Here is an 18729-nt window from a genome sequence, read left to right as displayed (position 1 = left end):
AGAAAGGGCGATGATATTTTCACTCCCCCTGCATTATGCATGTGCCCACCCTTATGACGTGATTTGACGTCAAGAAGCATTAAAGTTGCCCACTTTTCACATCAAATCGCGTATAAGGGGAGCGCATGCGTAATGCACGGGGAGTGAAAATATCATCTCCCTTGAGAAAGGAAGAAGACAAAAAAGAGAGGATGTAAAATGTATTTTCTAGGAATATGAATGCCTTTTATGCATTTGTATTTCTATTTTTTAATTGAGGAGTAATAAACTAAAGGGCACCCTTTCAAAAACCATCTACAAAGTCGCCCCATTGGTCCATCTTAATAAAGAGCATTTACGAGGGCACAGAAAATTACAAATATGGTGCAGAAAATACAAACTTAAATGGACAATAAATGGGCATTTTGTTGAAAATTGACCAATGGGTGCACCCTTGTAGATGTGTTTTTGCAACTGCACCCTTCAATCCTTATGACCTTATCTACCCTCCTACCATAGCAAACCCTCATTTTCTAATCCTTGTCTCGTCCATCCTTTCTAGTTTCTACTTCCCCAAAGTCCAAACATAGCCTAAATAATTCCAAGATGGACCACTTCACATTATTGCGTTTAGGGTCCTCATGAAAAGGATCCATATTCCTCTCTTCGGTCTTCAGACTTCAGAGAATCCAAAATATCTCAAGAGAGTGTACGTTCCACCGCCACGCGCCAGTTTACATAGGCCTTTCGACCGCCTACTATCGGTCACCCCAAGCCCACGACCGAGACCTAAGTCTCCTCTATAAATAGACCCTCCCAACATTTACCACCCTCAAAATCCGCTTCCTCCGTAGCCCTATTCCACAGCTAAAGCTTTCGAAAGTTTCCGATATTTTCCCATTAAATCTACGAATCCTCCGCCCTCAAGATTCTCCGATCTTTCTTTTTTTTTTTTTTTTTGCCAGATCTCCATATTTCACCTTCTTATGGGCTGATTCAAGGCGTATACTCGATTTTCTCTTATCAGTTGTGATTTCATTACTTTTCTGTTGATTCTTTTTACCTAGGGCTTGGATTAGGGTTCGTGTGTTTTGTTCTCGGCTAGGGTTTCTGAGAGCATCGACCATGCCTTCGGTGCTCGGAGATTTCCTTCACATTCGTGCTATGATGATACCTTTTCATGGTGCATCTTGTTCTCATCGTCTGAAACAGTTGGAAAAATGGAGTCGGCGTGGTAACTTGAGTTGATTTTTGGCTTAAATATGGCGTATTTCGTGTTTTAGGGTTTCTTTTTCTTCTTCTGTTTACTTGATCTCTGATCTAGACAAAGGAATTCTACATACTAGAAATCAAATACTTTTTCACTTTCTCATTGTTCCGGATCTGAACAAATCGTTAATTTCGAGATCGATAGATTGGAGATCGATAAATTGGACTTTATAGAGCGTGTTTGGATTTTGGTCTTGTGCGGAGCTCTTGGTGATTCTCTTCTTTGTTATCCAGGGAGATTTTGTTGTTAGCGCACCTGGTAATGGTTTTTTGTTTGATTTTCCTTTTCCATCTATTAATTTTCTGTTGTTATATTTGTTTTAGTAATATTTTCCTGGATTTGTGTTATATTTCATTGCATTTGATGGTTTCTATTAAACTCAGCATGACGTTTTTACCTTTTCTCGTCTTTTGATTCGTGTGGTGTTAATATATCCTTTTTTCTCATTTCTGCTATCTGTGTTGTGATCCTATAATTTTTTATTTCGTATTATCTTTCATTGGCTTTGATGATCACTATTAGACTCAGTACCCTATTTTCTTTTTACTCTTTATCATCTTTTGCGCACGATTTGTGTGGTGTTGATTATTTCCTCTTTTCCCACTGTTGCGATCTGCATTGCCTTTGATGATCTCTATTAGACTCATTATGCTGTTTTTTTTTTTTTACTTTTTATCATCTTTAGTGCACGATTTGTGCGGTGTTGATTATTTCCTCTTTTCTCACTTATGCGATCTGCACTGCCTTTGATGATCTCTATGAGACTCATCATGCTGTTTTTTTTTTTTTAACTTTTTATCATCTTCTGTGCACAATTTGTGTGGTGCTGATTATTTCCTGTTTTCTCACTTTTGTGTTCTGCATCGTGATTATATATTTTTTTATAGATTCGGATGATGAAAATATTGCCCGTGAGAACCCCACCCCCACCTCCACCTCGACCTTACCCCACGCCCTTTTTTTAATGAATGGTTGTGAATGCTATTTATTTCTTGCGTGCTTCTTTTGGTAGCTATTAACGTTGCGAGTTAAAGTTTCATGTTATTGTGAATCTATTGAACTTCCTGGAAGAGTTTTTCTTTCTTTCTTTCCACCCACCTGGAATCTGATACTGACATCTATACTAGTCTTTTTTTAATGAACTTCCTTGGTGATTTTCTTTTTCCATTTGGAATATGACAATGATATCTGTTGGATTTATTTTTTTTGTATTAGGGTCCGAAATTGGTGTGCCACTCTCATGACATGACAAATTCCAAATCCCACCTTCTCCTTTTCAAGTTGTGCTTCCACATAAATATCAAGTTATTTACAGAAATGCTTTTCTATAAAATGTGTTTGGGCTTCGGAGAAATGCATACTTTTCTATAAAATGTGTTTGGGCTTCAGAGAAATGCATACTTTTCTATAAAATGTTCTATAAAATGTGTTTGGGCTTCAGAGAAATGCTTTAGTATGCAAGGCCTCATTGGAATTTGTAATGCAATGGGGCATGCCCACTATAACACACTAGGCCTCACCTTTGATTCCGACCATTCATCTGATAGACCCTATGTCAGATCTCTAGTGGCCCAAAAATAATATCAATTGGACAAACTTAACATATAATAATATCTATTTTGGCCGTTGAATATGGACGTGTCAAAAACTATGAATTGCCAATGCCCTCATTCAATGACCAAAATGCATACTGTTAGGCATTATAATGGTCTGGTTGGCATGATTTGTGGTATGTTGAAGATCCAACATAGGACATATCAAATGGACGGGCTTGGATTAATCAAAGGCGGGGCCTGTTTAACAATGGGCCTGCCTCATTGTATGGTAATGATGTTGTTTCCTGTTGAAGCATTCCTCTTGGATTGGTTCTACTTGTTGGAGTTGCCATTTTCCCCTCTCTCTATCACTGGTTGTCCTATTGAATTGTTTCCTAGGCATAACTTTCTGATTTCCTAACAGAAATGTAAGTATGCATGACCATCTATATGTAACAAGAAGATTAATTCTATAAATTGTTACTTTCTTTCCAGCATTTTCTTGGATCCTGATCTCTTTTATGTATCTGATGTAACAGTTCCAAATTTCCAATAATTGACCTATTTTTCCTTAAATTTAAAACTAATTCCATTGGAGATCAAATTGCAATGTTCTATTTTTCTCTCATTCCTTATTGTTTCCTCGGCTTATATGTGAGTCAGGCATCCTCTTCATCGATATTGCTTTGAGAATCATCCTCCTTGATGAGTGACGAGGTTGCCCAGTTGATTTTCAATCACTGAGCCCAGTTGATTTTCAATCCTAGGGTTAACATGAAATTTTACTCAGTATTGAATCTTCCTTGTAATATTTCACAACCTCATCTTCTTTGTCAGAGGTCGTAATAGCTCTTTGTTTGGCCCTCTTTGATCTTCTTTGTTGTATATTGAATCATAAAACCCACAAAATAAAGGGTTTGGGGAGCATGTTTCTTTCCTTGATGCATTTTTTCCCATATAGGAATCTTTGTCAACACTAGAGACATCGACAGATCCTCCTCTGTGTTTCGTTTAACTATGGAGATTGGATTTGCTGATCCTCTTTGGTTACACAGCAGAAGTTCCAAGTTCATGCACATCTTATTTCCTGTGCCTGACCTGTGTCTCACCTTTGGTCTTAGCTTGTTCTCAGCCCTACCTTCAAAAGTTGAGTTTTATGCCTGGTCCTCGTCTTTATTTTCTCACCCCTCTTTGTTGGTTAAGCTTTACTTGTGTTTGGAGCCTCAAGACTTCATTTGAACACTATTAATTCTCCTAAAAAATTTCTGATTTATTTTTTCTCCCATTGATATTTTAGGGGACAATTAATCTCTGATTGAGATACAGGATAGTTCTTAGTGAGTGCTGTCATAAAAGTTCATGTGAACTGTTTGGATTCAAAGCCAAGAGTGTTCTTCTCATTTAACCCCTATGATGTTTAAAACTGATTCCACATTGAGTTAATTCATCTTCACCACCACACTTTTTTGGACAGAAGATAGGCTTGTGTTCTTAACTTTCAGAATCTTACAACAATTACAAGTTGTTTGGTTACATCAAATTGGTAACAAAGCACACGAAGCCTCTTTCGAGCACCACATCTGCGAGTACCCGTCATCATCTAAAATCCTTTGTTTGCACCACATCCTCTCTAATTCCTGTCTAGAATTAGAAGTAAGCTGATTTTTTCTCTTGAAGTAAAGATGGCTAGTCTCCTTCATATACCCTCAGGATCTAGTCAAAGCATTCATTTTAGATGCATGGTATCAATTGGATTTTATGTTGCTGCTGCTGATTTTTATCTGTTTGCAAAAGTGAGCTGAAGATAATTCATTTTATAGGAGTTCTGTTTCTCATTTTTACACTATCTGACACCTACCCCTTTTCATCAATTTTTTCATTTCACGTTGGCGTTGGTCTCTGCTTCTATAGTTTTCATTTGTCTATTTTGCGCAATATAGCATACTTCCAGACATAGATGCATGTGGGTGGAATGCAGATTGCTAGAACACATCCAGATGAGTTTGTGGATGCTCTTTCATAAGGTCATGGGGGCGCCCAAAAATACATGTGTCCAACTGTGCTTGCAGTGCACAATTGAATTTAACATCCATGCTCCTTTGTGCATGTATAACATGCTTTCTCATACACCACATGTATATGCTTATGTGCATGTACACTATGTACTAACATGTATAAACCCACTGTGCACAATGCATGTTAATGAATGCATACTTGCTCGTTTGCAATCTTTCCTTGTTCTGGTACATGGTCCAATGCATTTCTATTATGTGCTTGGATGCAATTTAATAATATACACGCTGACTTACCTACTTTTAGCTGGATGATACCCTTTAATGGTAAGATTAACGCTTTCAGATCTTTTGCCAATTTACAATATTTACATGCCCATCTTACTAAGCAATTAAAGTCATTGAGCGTGTTTTGTAATGTTGTGTATTACCAAATGTAGTCGTATAATAGCGTTACTCTCGCTGGATGGGTGGGGAGGCTTCAATATTCCACTTATTTACATTGCCAACATGTGGGTTTATGGATTACTTTGGCTTCCCTATCATGGAAATCATGTTTTTGTGATTTGATGTTTGGCTTGCCTGTTATTTGTCAGTTTGTCTTAAATAATTGCAGCAGTTGATAAATCTCTGTTAGAAGCAGCGCGTTAATGTTCTTTTATAAGTATATACTTAGTGTATGTACTATGTAGTCCGTAGTTGGATTAGATGTGATCCATTTTCTCCTTTATCCTCGAACAAGACCTGCTTATGTTTTGATAGCCGTGACTCATAAATGTGGGAATATCTTAATGGGAATGGGTTTTCCTTCTTCGTTATATTCTGTACTTTGGTTATTCTAAGAGCTTATCAGATGGGACATGGTTCTACTTTCAAAAAGCTTCTACTTTAAAAAAGAAAAAGAAAACTCAGATGGGACCATAGTTAGCAAAACGTGATTCGCCAAAAAAACGGGAAGGCAAAAATTCGAGTTTAATACGGTACTGGTTCAAAAAAATGTAGTAAAAAAAAACAGGAACACAAGAAAATGAGTTTAGAATTTTGTCATTTACAAAATATGGTGGGGGTAAAATTGGAAAGTTGGCCCAAAAAAACGTGTTTAAAAAATTTAAAACGCATTTTAAACGTACTTAAAACGTTTGCCTTAAAAAAACGGAGTTTTATTCGTTGTGAAAGTTTTAAACGGCACACCAAAAAAACGGAGTTTTGCTAACTATGGATGGGACATGGTTTTCTAATATTGAACATTGACGGTTCTTGTGTCCTTGCATCTGGTATTATTAATTGACACTTTCATACCTTGTGCTAACTCAGTTTCTGAAGATATTGACTTGAACTCATGTAAATAATCCTCACAGGAACCCAAGCAATTGCACGTAAATACTGAACGGGGCACTTGTAACATGGGAGGGAATAGTATGGTAGGATCTCAGGAGGATACCGACAGTACATTGGTTACTGTGACAAAAGGTTTGGTATTAGAACTGAGAAGCAGTCTTGATGAAACACTACATATTCAAGATGTTGTTCAAGGAGGTGTACTTGACCATGTTCCAACTTTGGGTAAGGATGAAATAGGTCATTCAGAGGAGGGCATGATGTGCCCAGAGTTGAAAGTCGAGCAGAGTAGTGCTTCAATAGCAAATACTCAAAAAAGCTTTAGCAAGTCTGCAACATTTCCTTCTTCAGAAAAGATGCTGTCATCCTCTATATCTATTGACAGTAGCGATGAGGAATCTGAGAGTCGTGCGTGTGCTCGCTCCATGTCTCTGCCTGTAAGTTTCTCAAATCCATCTGTTATATATATATATAGGTGAGCTTAAGCTCACCAAACTTATGGTGAGCTAGCTTGCCCAATCACATGGGGGCCCACTTTGTTAGGATGATCCAAACCATTCATTTGAAAGTCCCTTACATAGATGGGGGGTGTACCAAAAATCAGCTCCATAGGATCATCCTAACCCCTCCATTTGTGGAGGACAAAAATAGACAGACACATTTGTCCTCCACAAATGGAGGGGTTAGGATGATCCTAAGGAGCTGATTTTTGGTACACACCCTATCTATGATAAGGCCTTGCAAATGAATGGTTTGGATCACTCCCCAAAATGTGGGACCCATGTGATTGGGCAAGCTAGCTCACCATAAGTTTGGTGAGCTTAAGCTCACCAACAGTTTCCTCATATATATATATATATGAGAAAAGGGTTGCTGCGCTCGAGCACAGAAACAAGGGGGTGGGGCCATTGGGGGGGGGGGTGATCCTAAGCATTCATTTGGAAGGCCCCATCATGTATGGGGCCCTACCAAAAATCAGCTCCATTGGATCACCAATGGGTGTCCATTTGTGGGACCAAAAATGGACAGATACTGTTTGTCCACAAATCTGTCCATTTTTTCCCCCACAAATGGACACCCTAAGGTGATCCAATGGAGCTGATTTTTGGTGGACACCCTACCCATGAAGGGGACCATCAAATGAATGCTTTGGATCCCACTCAAAATGTGGCCCCACCCTGTTTCTGTGCTCGAGCGCAGCAAATGCATGCTCTATATATATGCACTGAAGTTTGTTTGGGTGTACTTTCATCACTCCTTTTGTGATCTTCTGATTTTCTTTCTCTTTCCCGTTTTCATTGGCTTAACATTAATCTTGGTCGACGACAGTTTCAATTCCAACTATATTGGCCTATGCATTTTTTCAGTTTTTTTACATTTACCTGATAGAGAGCAGATATTTACACCTTGTTTGATATTCACACCTCTTTCTTTATCTTGAAGTTATCTGATTGCCTGTTGGCAACTTGTACAAATTGTAAAAGCCACTGAACTTTAAAATAGAAGGAAATCAAAACAACCAGGTGCAATATGAGTTTTCATACGATCTATTTAGGCATTCATTTATGAGGCAGTTTAATGCTGTTGCTTGTGTTTGACATGGCATTATTTATTTCTGGTCTTTGCTAAGTCTATAAACCAAAAGCTTCCAGTAAAGACTGAATTGCACATTACAAGGTACCATAATGCAAATTGTAAACTGGTGCTGCTCAAGCTGAGCCACAGAACTAATTGGCTTGATAGATTGGAAAATGCAGAACTAATTGGCTTGATAGATTGGAAAATGCAAGTGTGATAACGTAGCTCGCATAATGCCTGTGCTACTTGGGAAAATTCTTAACATGTCCAATAAATTTGCTTCTGCTCAACTTGGGATCAAGAGAATGGAAACCCTAACAGGTTATAGTGTACTCTATTCATGGTGCTAGGTTGCTCAAGAAGCTTTCTTCAACATGGGGATGCCACTATTTTTAGCTCCTATGACTCTTCTGTCATGCTTTTGCTCCATATCATATTTTATATTTTATTATACCTTTTTTAACTCTTTTCGTAGCTAAGCTGAGATGAACCTCCAAATCTCAAGTTGAGGCACACAGTCTTATCCAATTGAGCTACTGGCTCAACCTCATATTGTATCTTAATTCATACTTAAAACATTAGGCACATAGTCTCATCCAATTGAGCTAGTAGCTCAACCTCTTATTGTATCATAATTCGCTTAAAACACCCTGTGAATACAATTTGTCTATGTTGTAATTAGCATTCCTGTGCTCAAGTATTATTGATTTTGTAGCTATACTTTCTAGTTTTGCTGTTCCATATGCTTTTATGCATTTTAGATTTTTTTTTTAAATATGCACTTTGGAGCTGTTTAGAGTATTTTTTGTGACATTTTGGGATGCCCTTATACTTCTCTTGATACTGTTTTACTCAGAGTTTCAAAACTCCCCCGCGTCTTCATGGACTCGCCCGAGTCAACTCACGTTCTCGTCCAAAATGCATTGTGCTCTACAAAGTCAATCAAAACTCATTTGACTTTCTTGTGTACTCAGCCGCTTCAACCAATTACTTGGTCATATCAACCTAGTAATCAATCGTGTCACAGCTAGTCGACTAAGATTTGCTTTGGTTTGCATCTGCATTTTGAGACATTGGCAGTTTTACTTTGAATATTTATAGTAATAACCAAGGAAGCAGGATTCTTCCCTGGGAGTGGGGAACCTCGATTCCCGGGTTCTCGAATCCCTAGAAACTGGGAATCCCGGTTCAGATTCCCCGGAAACCCGATTCCCATGAGAATCGTGGTTTATGATTACTCGGAAACCCCCTACTTTTGGGAACCGCGGTTTAATGTTATGTGAAACGCGATTCCCCGGAGATTCCTGGCAATGCCCAACTCCCCAACGATTACCCGACAATTCCCTGACGACTCTCTGGCGACTTCACGATTCCCGCTCTGGCAACCTTGGTAATAACACAACACCAGCCAATTGGAAATTGCATTGTGACATAAATAGAAGGGTAATTTATTGGATTATTTGGAATAGATAGAATTCCCAGCTTGTGGAAGCATGACTGTTGATTACAAATCACAGGTCATAAACTTTATATTCTATACTGATTATTTATAAAAGCATTTTTTATTCATTGTTACTGGAAGTGGTTGAAAGTTCCCATATGGATATCATCAGAATTATATAGGAAATTCTATATCTGTTGTGGTTGAAATTTTCCACATGGATAACAGTTTTACACCAACCATTCAAAAATAAAAAATAAAAAATATTTACACCTTAGTAATATAGGAAAATCTGGATCTGTACGATTCTGAGCACTGGTTTTAGTATCAGAGCTATATATGGACTAGTTTTAGCGTTCTAATGTACATTGGCTTCATAATTTGTTGATTGCCCATCTTGAAACTTTAGAATAATGAATTTGGAAAATATCCAACTCCGTAATTTTAGTACTTGAGGATTTGTAAGTCCGTTTTGTTTTTCTTCTTTGATGAGTAGCTCTACTAATCAGTTTGATAGAAAAAAATTACAAATTTATGAAAAGGGGATCTATATATTGGGGTCAATCTCTTAGCCTGCTGTAAATCTGTTTTCTTCTTCAGCCAAAAACTAAAGCTTTCTTAACGGGTTCAAAAGATTTTTTTTATCACTCCTGTAACCCCCACAACTCTATATGTATTGCCTCGAATGCTTCACGCGGTTCCTTGGTGCATTTATTGACACGATTTTTTTAAACTTCTACCAGACTTCTTTAAAGCTCGTTTCTGCCATGAAAGGTGGCCGCGAACAGCAAGGAACATACTGGAAGATGAAGCTGAATGTTAAATGGGCGGATGATGTCTATGACCCGCCTTCTACCTCACTATCACACACTGTAAAGAGTCACCACCACCAACGCCCAAAGAACAAGAGGAGGGATCACAAACACAAGCATAGCAAGGGCAAATCCACTCGGGGAAACAATAACGAGAAAAAGCATCACATGAACAGGAAGAGTAGTGTCCCTGCTGATTCTCTTCGTTTAAGGTTTTCATTTCTCTCTCCAGTGCTTTCCCTGATATATTTGACACAGAACACTTGATGGATCTTTCTACTTTTAGGGCCTCTTTGGACACCGCTGCAAACATATTTGCATGTGTAATCTTACATCCAAATGGTTTTGAAGTTAAATATAAATTTTTGCAAATATTAGTTGTAATAGTCTCGGAAATGATATAATTAATGGGCTTGGCTTCCAAAGAGGCCTTAAATGATTAATGGTTTTGGTTCTTTGTTACTTGAAGGTTGCAGGCACATGATGAGATGTTACCATTAGATGGTTTTGGTGAATCTAGTTTACAAGCTATTAGCAAGCGTGGAAGCAGCTTCCTGGGGGATGAATCTGGAATGGAAGTCGTTAGCACCCAGGACTCCAAGTGTGGAAGTAGCTTTCTCAGGGCATCCCTCGCCAAAGTGCACCTCTCAGTCGCCTGAGGCCTTGTGAATGGTTTGACTCTCTCTCTCTCTCTCTCTCTCTCTCTCTCTCTCTCTCTCTCTCTCTCTCTCTGTAGATAAATAAAGCAATAAAGTGTTGGTTTTGTGGCATGGATCTTATGAAGCCTACGGTGTTTAGGCTGAATGCTTTCGGTGTGCATGCTTTTGGAAGTTTTGACTGATTTGAGTGAGTGATATTACTGCTTTGAATTGTTGAGTGTAGAAATAAGAGTGATCGTGTTTATTCAGCTATGCTTCTCTGAGGATTTCGAGGGAAAATTTTAAAAAGTCACTTTTATGCCCCTTCCTAATAGATCCATATTGGGCCCACTATTGCCACGTCCCCTTTTGATTTTAGCAGCAACCATGAGTTGGGTTGGGCGAGAGTGGAGGTGAATGAGCTCTCTAGCTGAGAGGGGATTTGCTAGTTTAGTTGAGGAGGAGAAACAAAACAAATACTAATAATTAAAAGTTTTATGACAAAAATATAAATCAAGGGTATTTTAGTTTAATTATTTTAAGGAAAAATTATAAAAAAAAATGTAAAGTTTTGTCTAAATTGTGAATAAAGAGTAGTGATTTGAAAATTATAAAAAATGTGTTGTCAGGTGAGAGAAGATGGTTTTTAGGACAAACATACCCCTCCTAGTGGTTCCGTAGTATAAAATGTGGTTCTGTAGTGGTTGCGGGGTAAAAAATGTGGTTCCCTAGTAGTTCCGGAGTATAAAATGTGGTTCCCTAGTGGTTTCGGGGTAGAAAATGTGATTCCTTAGTGGTTTCGGGGTATAAAATGTGGTTCCCTAGGGGTTCCAGAGTAGAAGATGTGGTTTTCTAGTGGTTTCGGGGTATAAAATGTGGTTCCCTAGTGGTTCCGAGGTATAAAATGTGGTTCCCTAGTGGTTCCGAGGTAGAAAATGTGGTTCCCTAGTGCTAGTGTTTTCGGCGTATAAAATGTGGTTCCGTAATGGTTCTGGGGTATGAAATGTGGTTCTCTAGTAGTTCCGAGGTATAAAATGTGATTCCCTAGTGGTTTCGGAGTATAAAATGTTGTTCCGTAGTGGTTCCGAGGTATAAAATGTGGTTCCCTAGTAGTTCCGGGGTATAAAATGTGGTTCCCTAGTGGTTCTGGGGTAAATAATGTGGTTCCCTAGTGGTCCCGGAGTAGAAAATGTGGTTTCCTAGTGGTCCCGGAGTAGAAAATGTGGTTCCTTAGTGGTTCCGATGTATAAAATGTGTTTCTCTAGTGGTTCCGGGGTAGAAAATGTGGTTTCCTAGTGGTTCCGGAGTAGAAAATGTGGTTCCTTAGTGGTTCAGATGTATAAAATGTGTTTCTCTAATGGTTCTGGGGTAGAAAATGTGGTTCCCTAATGGTTCTGAGGCATAAAATGTGGTTCGGTAGTGGTCCGAGGGTATAAAATGTGGTTCAATAGTGGTTCCGAGGAATAAAATGTGGTTCCGTAATGGTTCTGGGGTATAGAATGTGGTTCCCTAGTGATTCCGGCGTATATAATGTGATTCTCTAGTGGTTCCGGGGTAGAAAATGTGGTTCCCTAGTGGTTCCGAGGTATAAAATTTGGTTCCCTAGTGGTTCCGGGGTAGAAAATGTAGTTCCCATGCCCGGCCCGTACCGGCCGGGTCGACCCTCGTGTCTCCCGGATTTTTGCCGTATTTTTTAAGATGTTTTTGGAAAATGTTATCCGCACTACTGTATTTTGATGAGGACACTCCTCACATATTAAAAGTATGGTATGGCCCGCACCATAGGATGATCCAAACCGTCCATTAGATGGGCCACAGCCTAAATAGGTTGTGCCCCAAAAAGCATTTCCGTAGGTTTATCCTAACCCTCTGATTAGAATGTTAGAGGGTTGGTCCTAACCCTCTATAGATCGGAGGGTTATGATCAACCTATGGAAATGATTTTTGGGACACAACCAATTTAGGCTGTGGCCCATCTAATTGACGCTTTGGATCATCCTATGGGGGGCCATACCGTACTTTTAATTAAATGAGGAGTGCCCTCATCAAAATACAGTAGTGTGGATAACATTTTCCTTTTTTTGTATGAGAATTTGCTAGCCACCTTTGCCGAGGCAACTTCTCGGCTTGTGGCTCATCTTTTGATGCAAATATTGGCAGAAGTAATATGGGTGCAAAGGTGGCTAGCAAAAGCATAATTGCAAAAAATAGTAATCATTACGGATTTGTGGCAAAGTGTTAAGTTTTAAATGAAAAATACCAAAATGATGCAATAACATATGACAATTACCGAACTACAAAGTTTGACTGTATTCCGTCGGAAATCCGAACGTTTGTTCGGAAGTCCGACTTGGAAGTCCGAACAAACCTTCAGACTTCCGAATGGAACCAATATTTGGGTTATGTATACTGGCTTTCATTCAGAAGTCCGAAGTTTTGTTCGGACTTCCGACGGAAGCCAGTAGAAAAGGGATAATTCCAAAGATTTTTATTTTTAAATTGAGTAAAAATTCGAAGGATAATAGGGATATACATTGTGATCTTAGTTAGGGGTGTAAATGGATATTCGATTACCGTCCGCATCCGAATCCGTTTAAAGCGAATATTATCCGAATCCGTTTCAAGCGGATATTATCCGAATCCGTTTATGAGATATCCGGCTCTTAGCGGATGCGAATCTGGTAAATGGTATATCCGATTCGTTTAACATCCGAATCCGAGAAGTAAATCCTTTTTATTTATTATTAATAATATCATTAATATTTATTTTTAGTAATGACACACTATCTTTTGTTTCTATAAGAAAAGTGAATATTTTTTTTAGAAAAAAAAATATAAAAACAAAAATAGCTCAAATCTATTCCATCAAAATAGCCCAAACTCATTCCATCATATACAAAAAAAAGGAAAAACCCAAAGATCACTACCAACACTATCATCCATCGCCTTCCTCTCTCTCTCTCTCTCTCTCTCTCTCTCTCTCTCTCTCTCTCCCTTTGTTTTAAAAGGAAGAAGAGGATCTCATATATTTTAGGGTTTGAGAGTTAATTTTGTGAAGAGAATGTAGAGGTCTAGTTTTAAGGTTTGAAAAATTCATTCGTCTAGTTCTAAGGTTTGAAAAATTCATTCGAGTAAGTAGGAGAAAAAAGATAAAGTGCTGCAATAAATGTTCGATTTTACCGGATAAACGGATATGGATAATATCCAAATTCGAACAATATCCGACGGATACGAATTCGGTAATAGATATTAAATATTCGTCGAATTCGAATCCGAATTCGGATAGTGTATACTGTAATCGAATTCGGATATAGCCATATCCGCTCCGAATTCGATCTGTTTACACCCCTAATCTTAGTGTCATGCAGGCAACCATAAATTGAAGCTTGATTTTGATGTTTTAGAATAAAAAAATGCAAAGAAAATAGATTTATCTTGAAAATGGGGAAAACAACAAAATTCAGTTTTAAGCTCAAAATTTATTTTCTTTGCATTTTGTAACACTGCTTCGATAAGTTTATCATGAATAAACCCTCATGATTACCAAACCCTGTTGTAAATGGCAACCTTCAAAATCCTTTTATGGAATTTTCCACGTTAGAAAAGTCTCGAGGAAGAAGATGGTAGGTGAGAAGGTAATAAGTGCATAGGGATAGGTGTAAAAAAGTGGAGAGAAAAAATAGGTAGGAGGGGTATATTTGTCTTAAAAGCCATCTTCTATGACCTCAAAACACCTTTTTTATTAATTTCAAATCATTACCCTTTATTCACAATTTAGATCAAACTTTACATTATTTTTTTTATAATTTTCCCTTATTTTAACCGTAACCGGTAAGAATATTTTAAAATATTCTCAAGAAAAAACCCCACTTGATGACAGGCTGTCTTTCAGCATTAACTTCTGGTCATTGTCAGTGCTTTTGGCAGTCTGGTGTTGGTGGTGGTGGGATTCGAGCTTTCTTTGTTTTCTTGCGCATTGTCATGACTTATGATACAAGTGTCCCATCTGTTTTTGGGGAAATGATATTTACGCCTCTTTTATCATCGGGGGACATCTCCATTTGCCACTGTACTTTGTAATCAAATCCAATGGATTTTCTAACATAAAGTACATTAGCACACCAGGTGATGAAATGGGGCGTAAATGTCACTTCCTCTCTTCTTCTTCTTTTTCCTTTTTTTTTTTTTTTTAAAGGAAATGTTATTAGCACTACCGTATTTTGTCATTTTATTAAAAGTATGGTATGGCTGCACCATAGGATGATCAAAACCGTCCATTAGATGGGCCACAACCTAAATAGCTTGTGCCCTAAAAATCATTTCGTTGCCCCTAACCTACGATTTGTGGAGGCAAAAATGCATGTGTAAAAACCTTCACAAATTTGTCCATTTTTGCCTCCACAGTTTGAAGGGTTGGGATGATCCTATGGAGCTGATTTTTGGTGGACACCCTATCTATGTGAGGGCCAATCAAATGAATGGTTTGGATCACCAAAACAATGTGGGCCCATTGTATTTTAAGCCGGCGGTGTAGCTTCACTTTCCTATATATATATATATATATATATATATATATATATATATATATATATATATATATATATATATATATATATAATGGATTTCTTGCTAGGAGTTCTCAAAGTTTAAATAGTGTGTTATCTTTATTATAATAATCTTGAAAGGAGATGTGATTATTTAGGAATATCAATTAGATCAGATGATTCATAGACAAGGGAAACCCACAGTAGGAGCGGGCAAATTGATTCTTGACCCTTAAATTTTGGAAAATCAAGAAAAAGTATAAATATTTTTGTACACATGCCATATTCACACTGCAGGTCCCATGCTCAATGATACTCGGTCTCCATATCAATTTCCTTCCCGTTATGCTCTGTTTGGATGCCGGGTTTTTTTTTTCCCTGGGATTTATGTGGGTAAAGGTAGGAGACAAAAGAGGGGACAAGCATTAATTAGAGAAAGATATTATGATGAGTGGAGAGAGAGGGTAGAGAGAGAAAGAGAGAACACCCTTTTCAAGATAAGATTTTGCTGATGTCAGCAAGAAAAAGCTGATGTGACCACTAAACCTTTACCCACATAAATCCTGGGAACAAAAAAAACCCAGGTAAGTTGGGATTGCACTCACGACCTCGAGATTGAGAATCTTGAGATACAACCCAAGCCCATCAACAAACTAAAGCAAAATAGAAACTAAATAAAAAATAAAAAATTTTGAGTTTTCCCGTGACCCCACAAAAACTTCTTTTTCTTGAAGCAAATGAACTCTTTTTTTCTTTTTTTTTGAATTACAACAGGGGCCTGAAATAGTAGATACAACATCCCCAACTACATCATGATAATCCCGTTAATCTACAGACAACTATTCCCGAAAGCCTCGGTTAGACAATGGATGACCATGTCCTCCGATGTTGTACCCTTTTTTGCCAATTCGTCAGCCATTTCATCTGCCGAACACCTTCTATGCACTATCCTCAGTCCTAACGCACGCACCAGATCCTTAATTTCTGTGACTGGGACAATGTATCCACCAGGGTGCGTTTGAAGCGCCTGGACTCTTGGTTGGGTGTAAGAGATGGTTCGTGGAATCATGGTCATTCCACTAGAATTCTTAGCAGAAACTCAACCCGACCTCAACCAAATTGCACCTATACTGTTTACCTAGAGGGGTTTTTTTGAGAACCAACATCCCCCACTACGTTATTTTGAATTTGGGACCAGATGTGTTGGTGGTCCTACAGATGATTACAAATCCGGCCCATTTCCACTGACCCCACCAAGATAATTTGGCCTGGGTCGTTGATCCAACTAGTCTCGTTTAAGGTTCTAATCTATGGAATTATCAACAGACTACCATTTTGAAGAACTTGATAACAATTACATAGAAATTGGACTGTCTAGAGCTAGTGGTAAAACTTCTTGGAATAAAAAATAAAGAGCATGGTTTCAAATTTCGGTTTCAGAAAGCACGGAAATTTTCCGCAGAAATTTTGAAATTTCTAGCCAAATCCACTAAATCAAACAAAATGCCTCATCGCTTGATAAAATCACCCCACCCCCTTTTAATTCACCCCTCTTTAACGTGTTGCTTTGCCTTTAAAATTTTAATTCACCCCCCAAATTTGTGCTTGATTATTTCAAATTTGTGCATGTTTGTAGGTCATATATAATTTGTGCAAATTTGTGCTTGATTATTCCAAATTCGTGCATGTTAGTCTTTGTAGTTCATATATAAACAGGACCGAACCGATTATAAATACGATTAGGCAAAATATCTACATTTGGTGAAGGTTGGGTAAACCCAGAACCGAACCGAACCGATTATATATGGTTCTGGCTTGGTTCAGTTCCAAACATATATGGTTCGGTTCTGGTTCCAATTTCAGGGAACCGATTATATATGGTTCGATTCTGGGTATACCCCAAAACCGAACCATGTCCACCCCTAGGGTCAAATATATAGTTAATGATGTGTATAGATTTTTTTGGTACAAGTTACCCCGAAAACTCGGCAAAGTTGGTTTCTAAATTAACAATCTCTCTCTCTCTCTCTCTCTCTCTCTCTCTCTCTCTCTCAAATTAGGGATTTTTTCGTTTCTAAATTAACAATCGGTTTTCCAAATTAATGCTCTCTCTCTCCGCCCTCTAAATTCAGAATTATTTTTCCTAAGTCGGCTCTCTTTGTCTTTCTCTCTCTCTGGTTTAGGGGATAAGGGAACCACACTACCTAATTAATGATGGGATTTTATATGTTGTCTGCACGTAAAGTCCATTATTTTTCAAAAAGTATGGTGGGCCCACTTTATAGGATGATCCAAACTGTTCATTTGTTATAGCCACAATGGTCACCCTGTAAATAATATCCATAGGATGATCTTAATCCTCCGATCTACAGTGGGATTGCTCGTTATAGAAATCACTACAGATTAGAGGGCTAGGATCATCCCATGGAGATGATCGGTATGGTGTAGCCTATTTACGTTATGGCCAAACAGATGAACGATTTGGATCATCCAATGATGTGGGCCAGATAGTATTTTTGGAACCACACGCACAACATCAAATCTCGAGAATTATTGGGATTTTCAAAGTAAAAAGAGATCTTTTGGGGGGGGGAGGGGGGGGGGGGGGGCTTGGAATGTATTTAATCACTAATATTCTTGGGCTCGGTAAAAAATAGTGGGCCCCACCCATGAGAACATGAGATGTAAATAGCTGGCCCCACTAGTTCATATATTAGGTGTAAATTGTGGGCTACACCTTATGCATGGGCTGGGAGAGATGGGGCCCCACGTATGAAGTGTAAAAAGGTGGGATCCAACATGTTATATCAAGCATTCTCTGCGCCCTGGCGCAAATTCCTGGCTCCGCCTAATGATATAAACACCCCTCACTCTTGATTTGGGCCACTCCGATTAGTATGAAGGGGTACTCATAAATACTACATGAGGTGGCCCAGGGAAGAAAAGGGTATGAATATATCAGTCTGGCTTCGATCTTGGAACAGTGTAGACCTGCTACTGTTTTCAAGGGGATTTGGTAGTTTGGCAGGCAATTTGGCGGAAAGCCATTCCACGGTTCACTTTTGGAGGAGATAATGGAAAATTCAGTGGGCGAAACTGCCTAGCAAGTCCCAAAAAATAATAGGTGAATGTAATGCATATTTTAAAAGGGATTTGCTAGGGACTTTTGCAGAAAGGAAGTGCTTTTTTACGAAAGTCCCTAGAAAATCCCCTTTTAAAAAAGCATGGTAGTAGTGCCAATATCAAGAGTCTTAATTTATCATACTACAACGCTATCAACCTTCAAGAATCTTCAAGACCTGTGAGTGAGGAGAGAGCAAATGATTGGGGTGGAAAACAGGAAAAAAAAAAAAACTTGTATTAAACAGTATTTTTTTTTTCTATGTTTTACAGCCCCAACTCATGCCCTCTTCCCTCATCACCTCAAATCTATCTCTCTCACACCTCCACCTCCACCTCTTTTCTTACACTCGGTAAACAAATAAGATTGTAAACTGTCTCCCTGTATATGCCTATATGTAACATGTTCATTAACCATACCTCTAGGTTGGTGCCCAAAATGCCATCACTTACTCCACCAAC

The 18729-nt window shown here is 38.4% G+C and overlaps 1 protein-coding gene across 1 annotated transcript; it reads left to right on the top strand.

Annotated features, from left to right (window-relative positions):
• The first annotated feature begins 812 nt into the window (after positions 1 to 812).
• Positions 813 to 10872, top strand: LOC143848185 (uncharacterized). Its single transcript, XM_077357065.1, has 5 exons — positions 813 to 1507; positions 6155 to 6571; positions 9897 to 10177; positions 10435 to 10665; positions 10698 to 10872. The coding sequence occupies exons 2-4, from the start codon at positions 6200 to 6202 to the stop codon at positions 10622 to 10624; spliced, it is 843 nt and encodes a 280-aa protein (XP_077213180.1). The 5' UTR covers positions 813 to 1507; positions 6155 to 6199; the 3' UTR covers positions 10625 to 10665; positions 10698 to 10872.
• The last annotated feature ends 7857 nt before the right edge of the window (positions 10873 to 18729 follow it).

This window comes from Tasmannia lanceolata, unplaced genomic scaffold (assembly GCF_043159265.1).
Source record: "Tasmannia lanceolata isolate RefF3 unplaced genomic scaffold, GAP_Taslan_0.1 ptg000016l, whole genome shotgun sequence".
Taxonomy (NCBI): domain Eukaryota; kingdom Viridiplantae; phylum Streptophyta; class Magnoliopsida; order Canellales; family Winteraceae; genus Tasmannia; species Tasmannia lanceolata.
The sequence above is the reverse complement of the archived record's forward strand: the minus strand, read 5'-3'. Positions and strand labels throughout refer to the sequence as shown.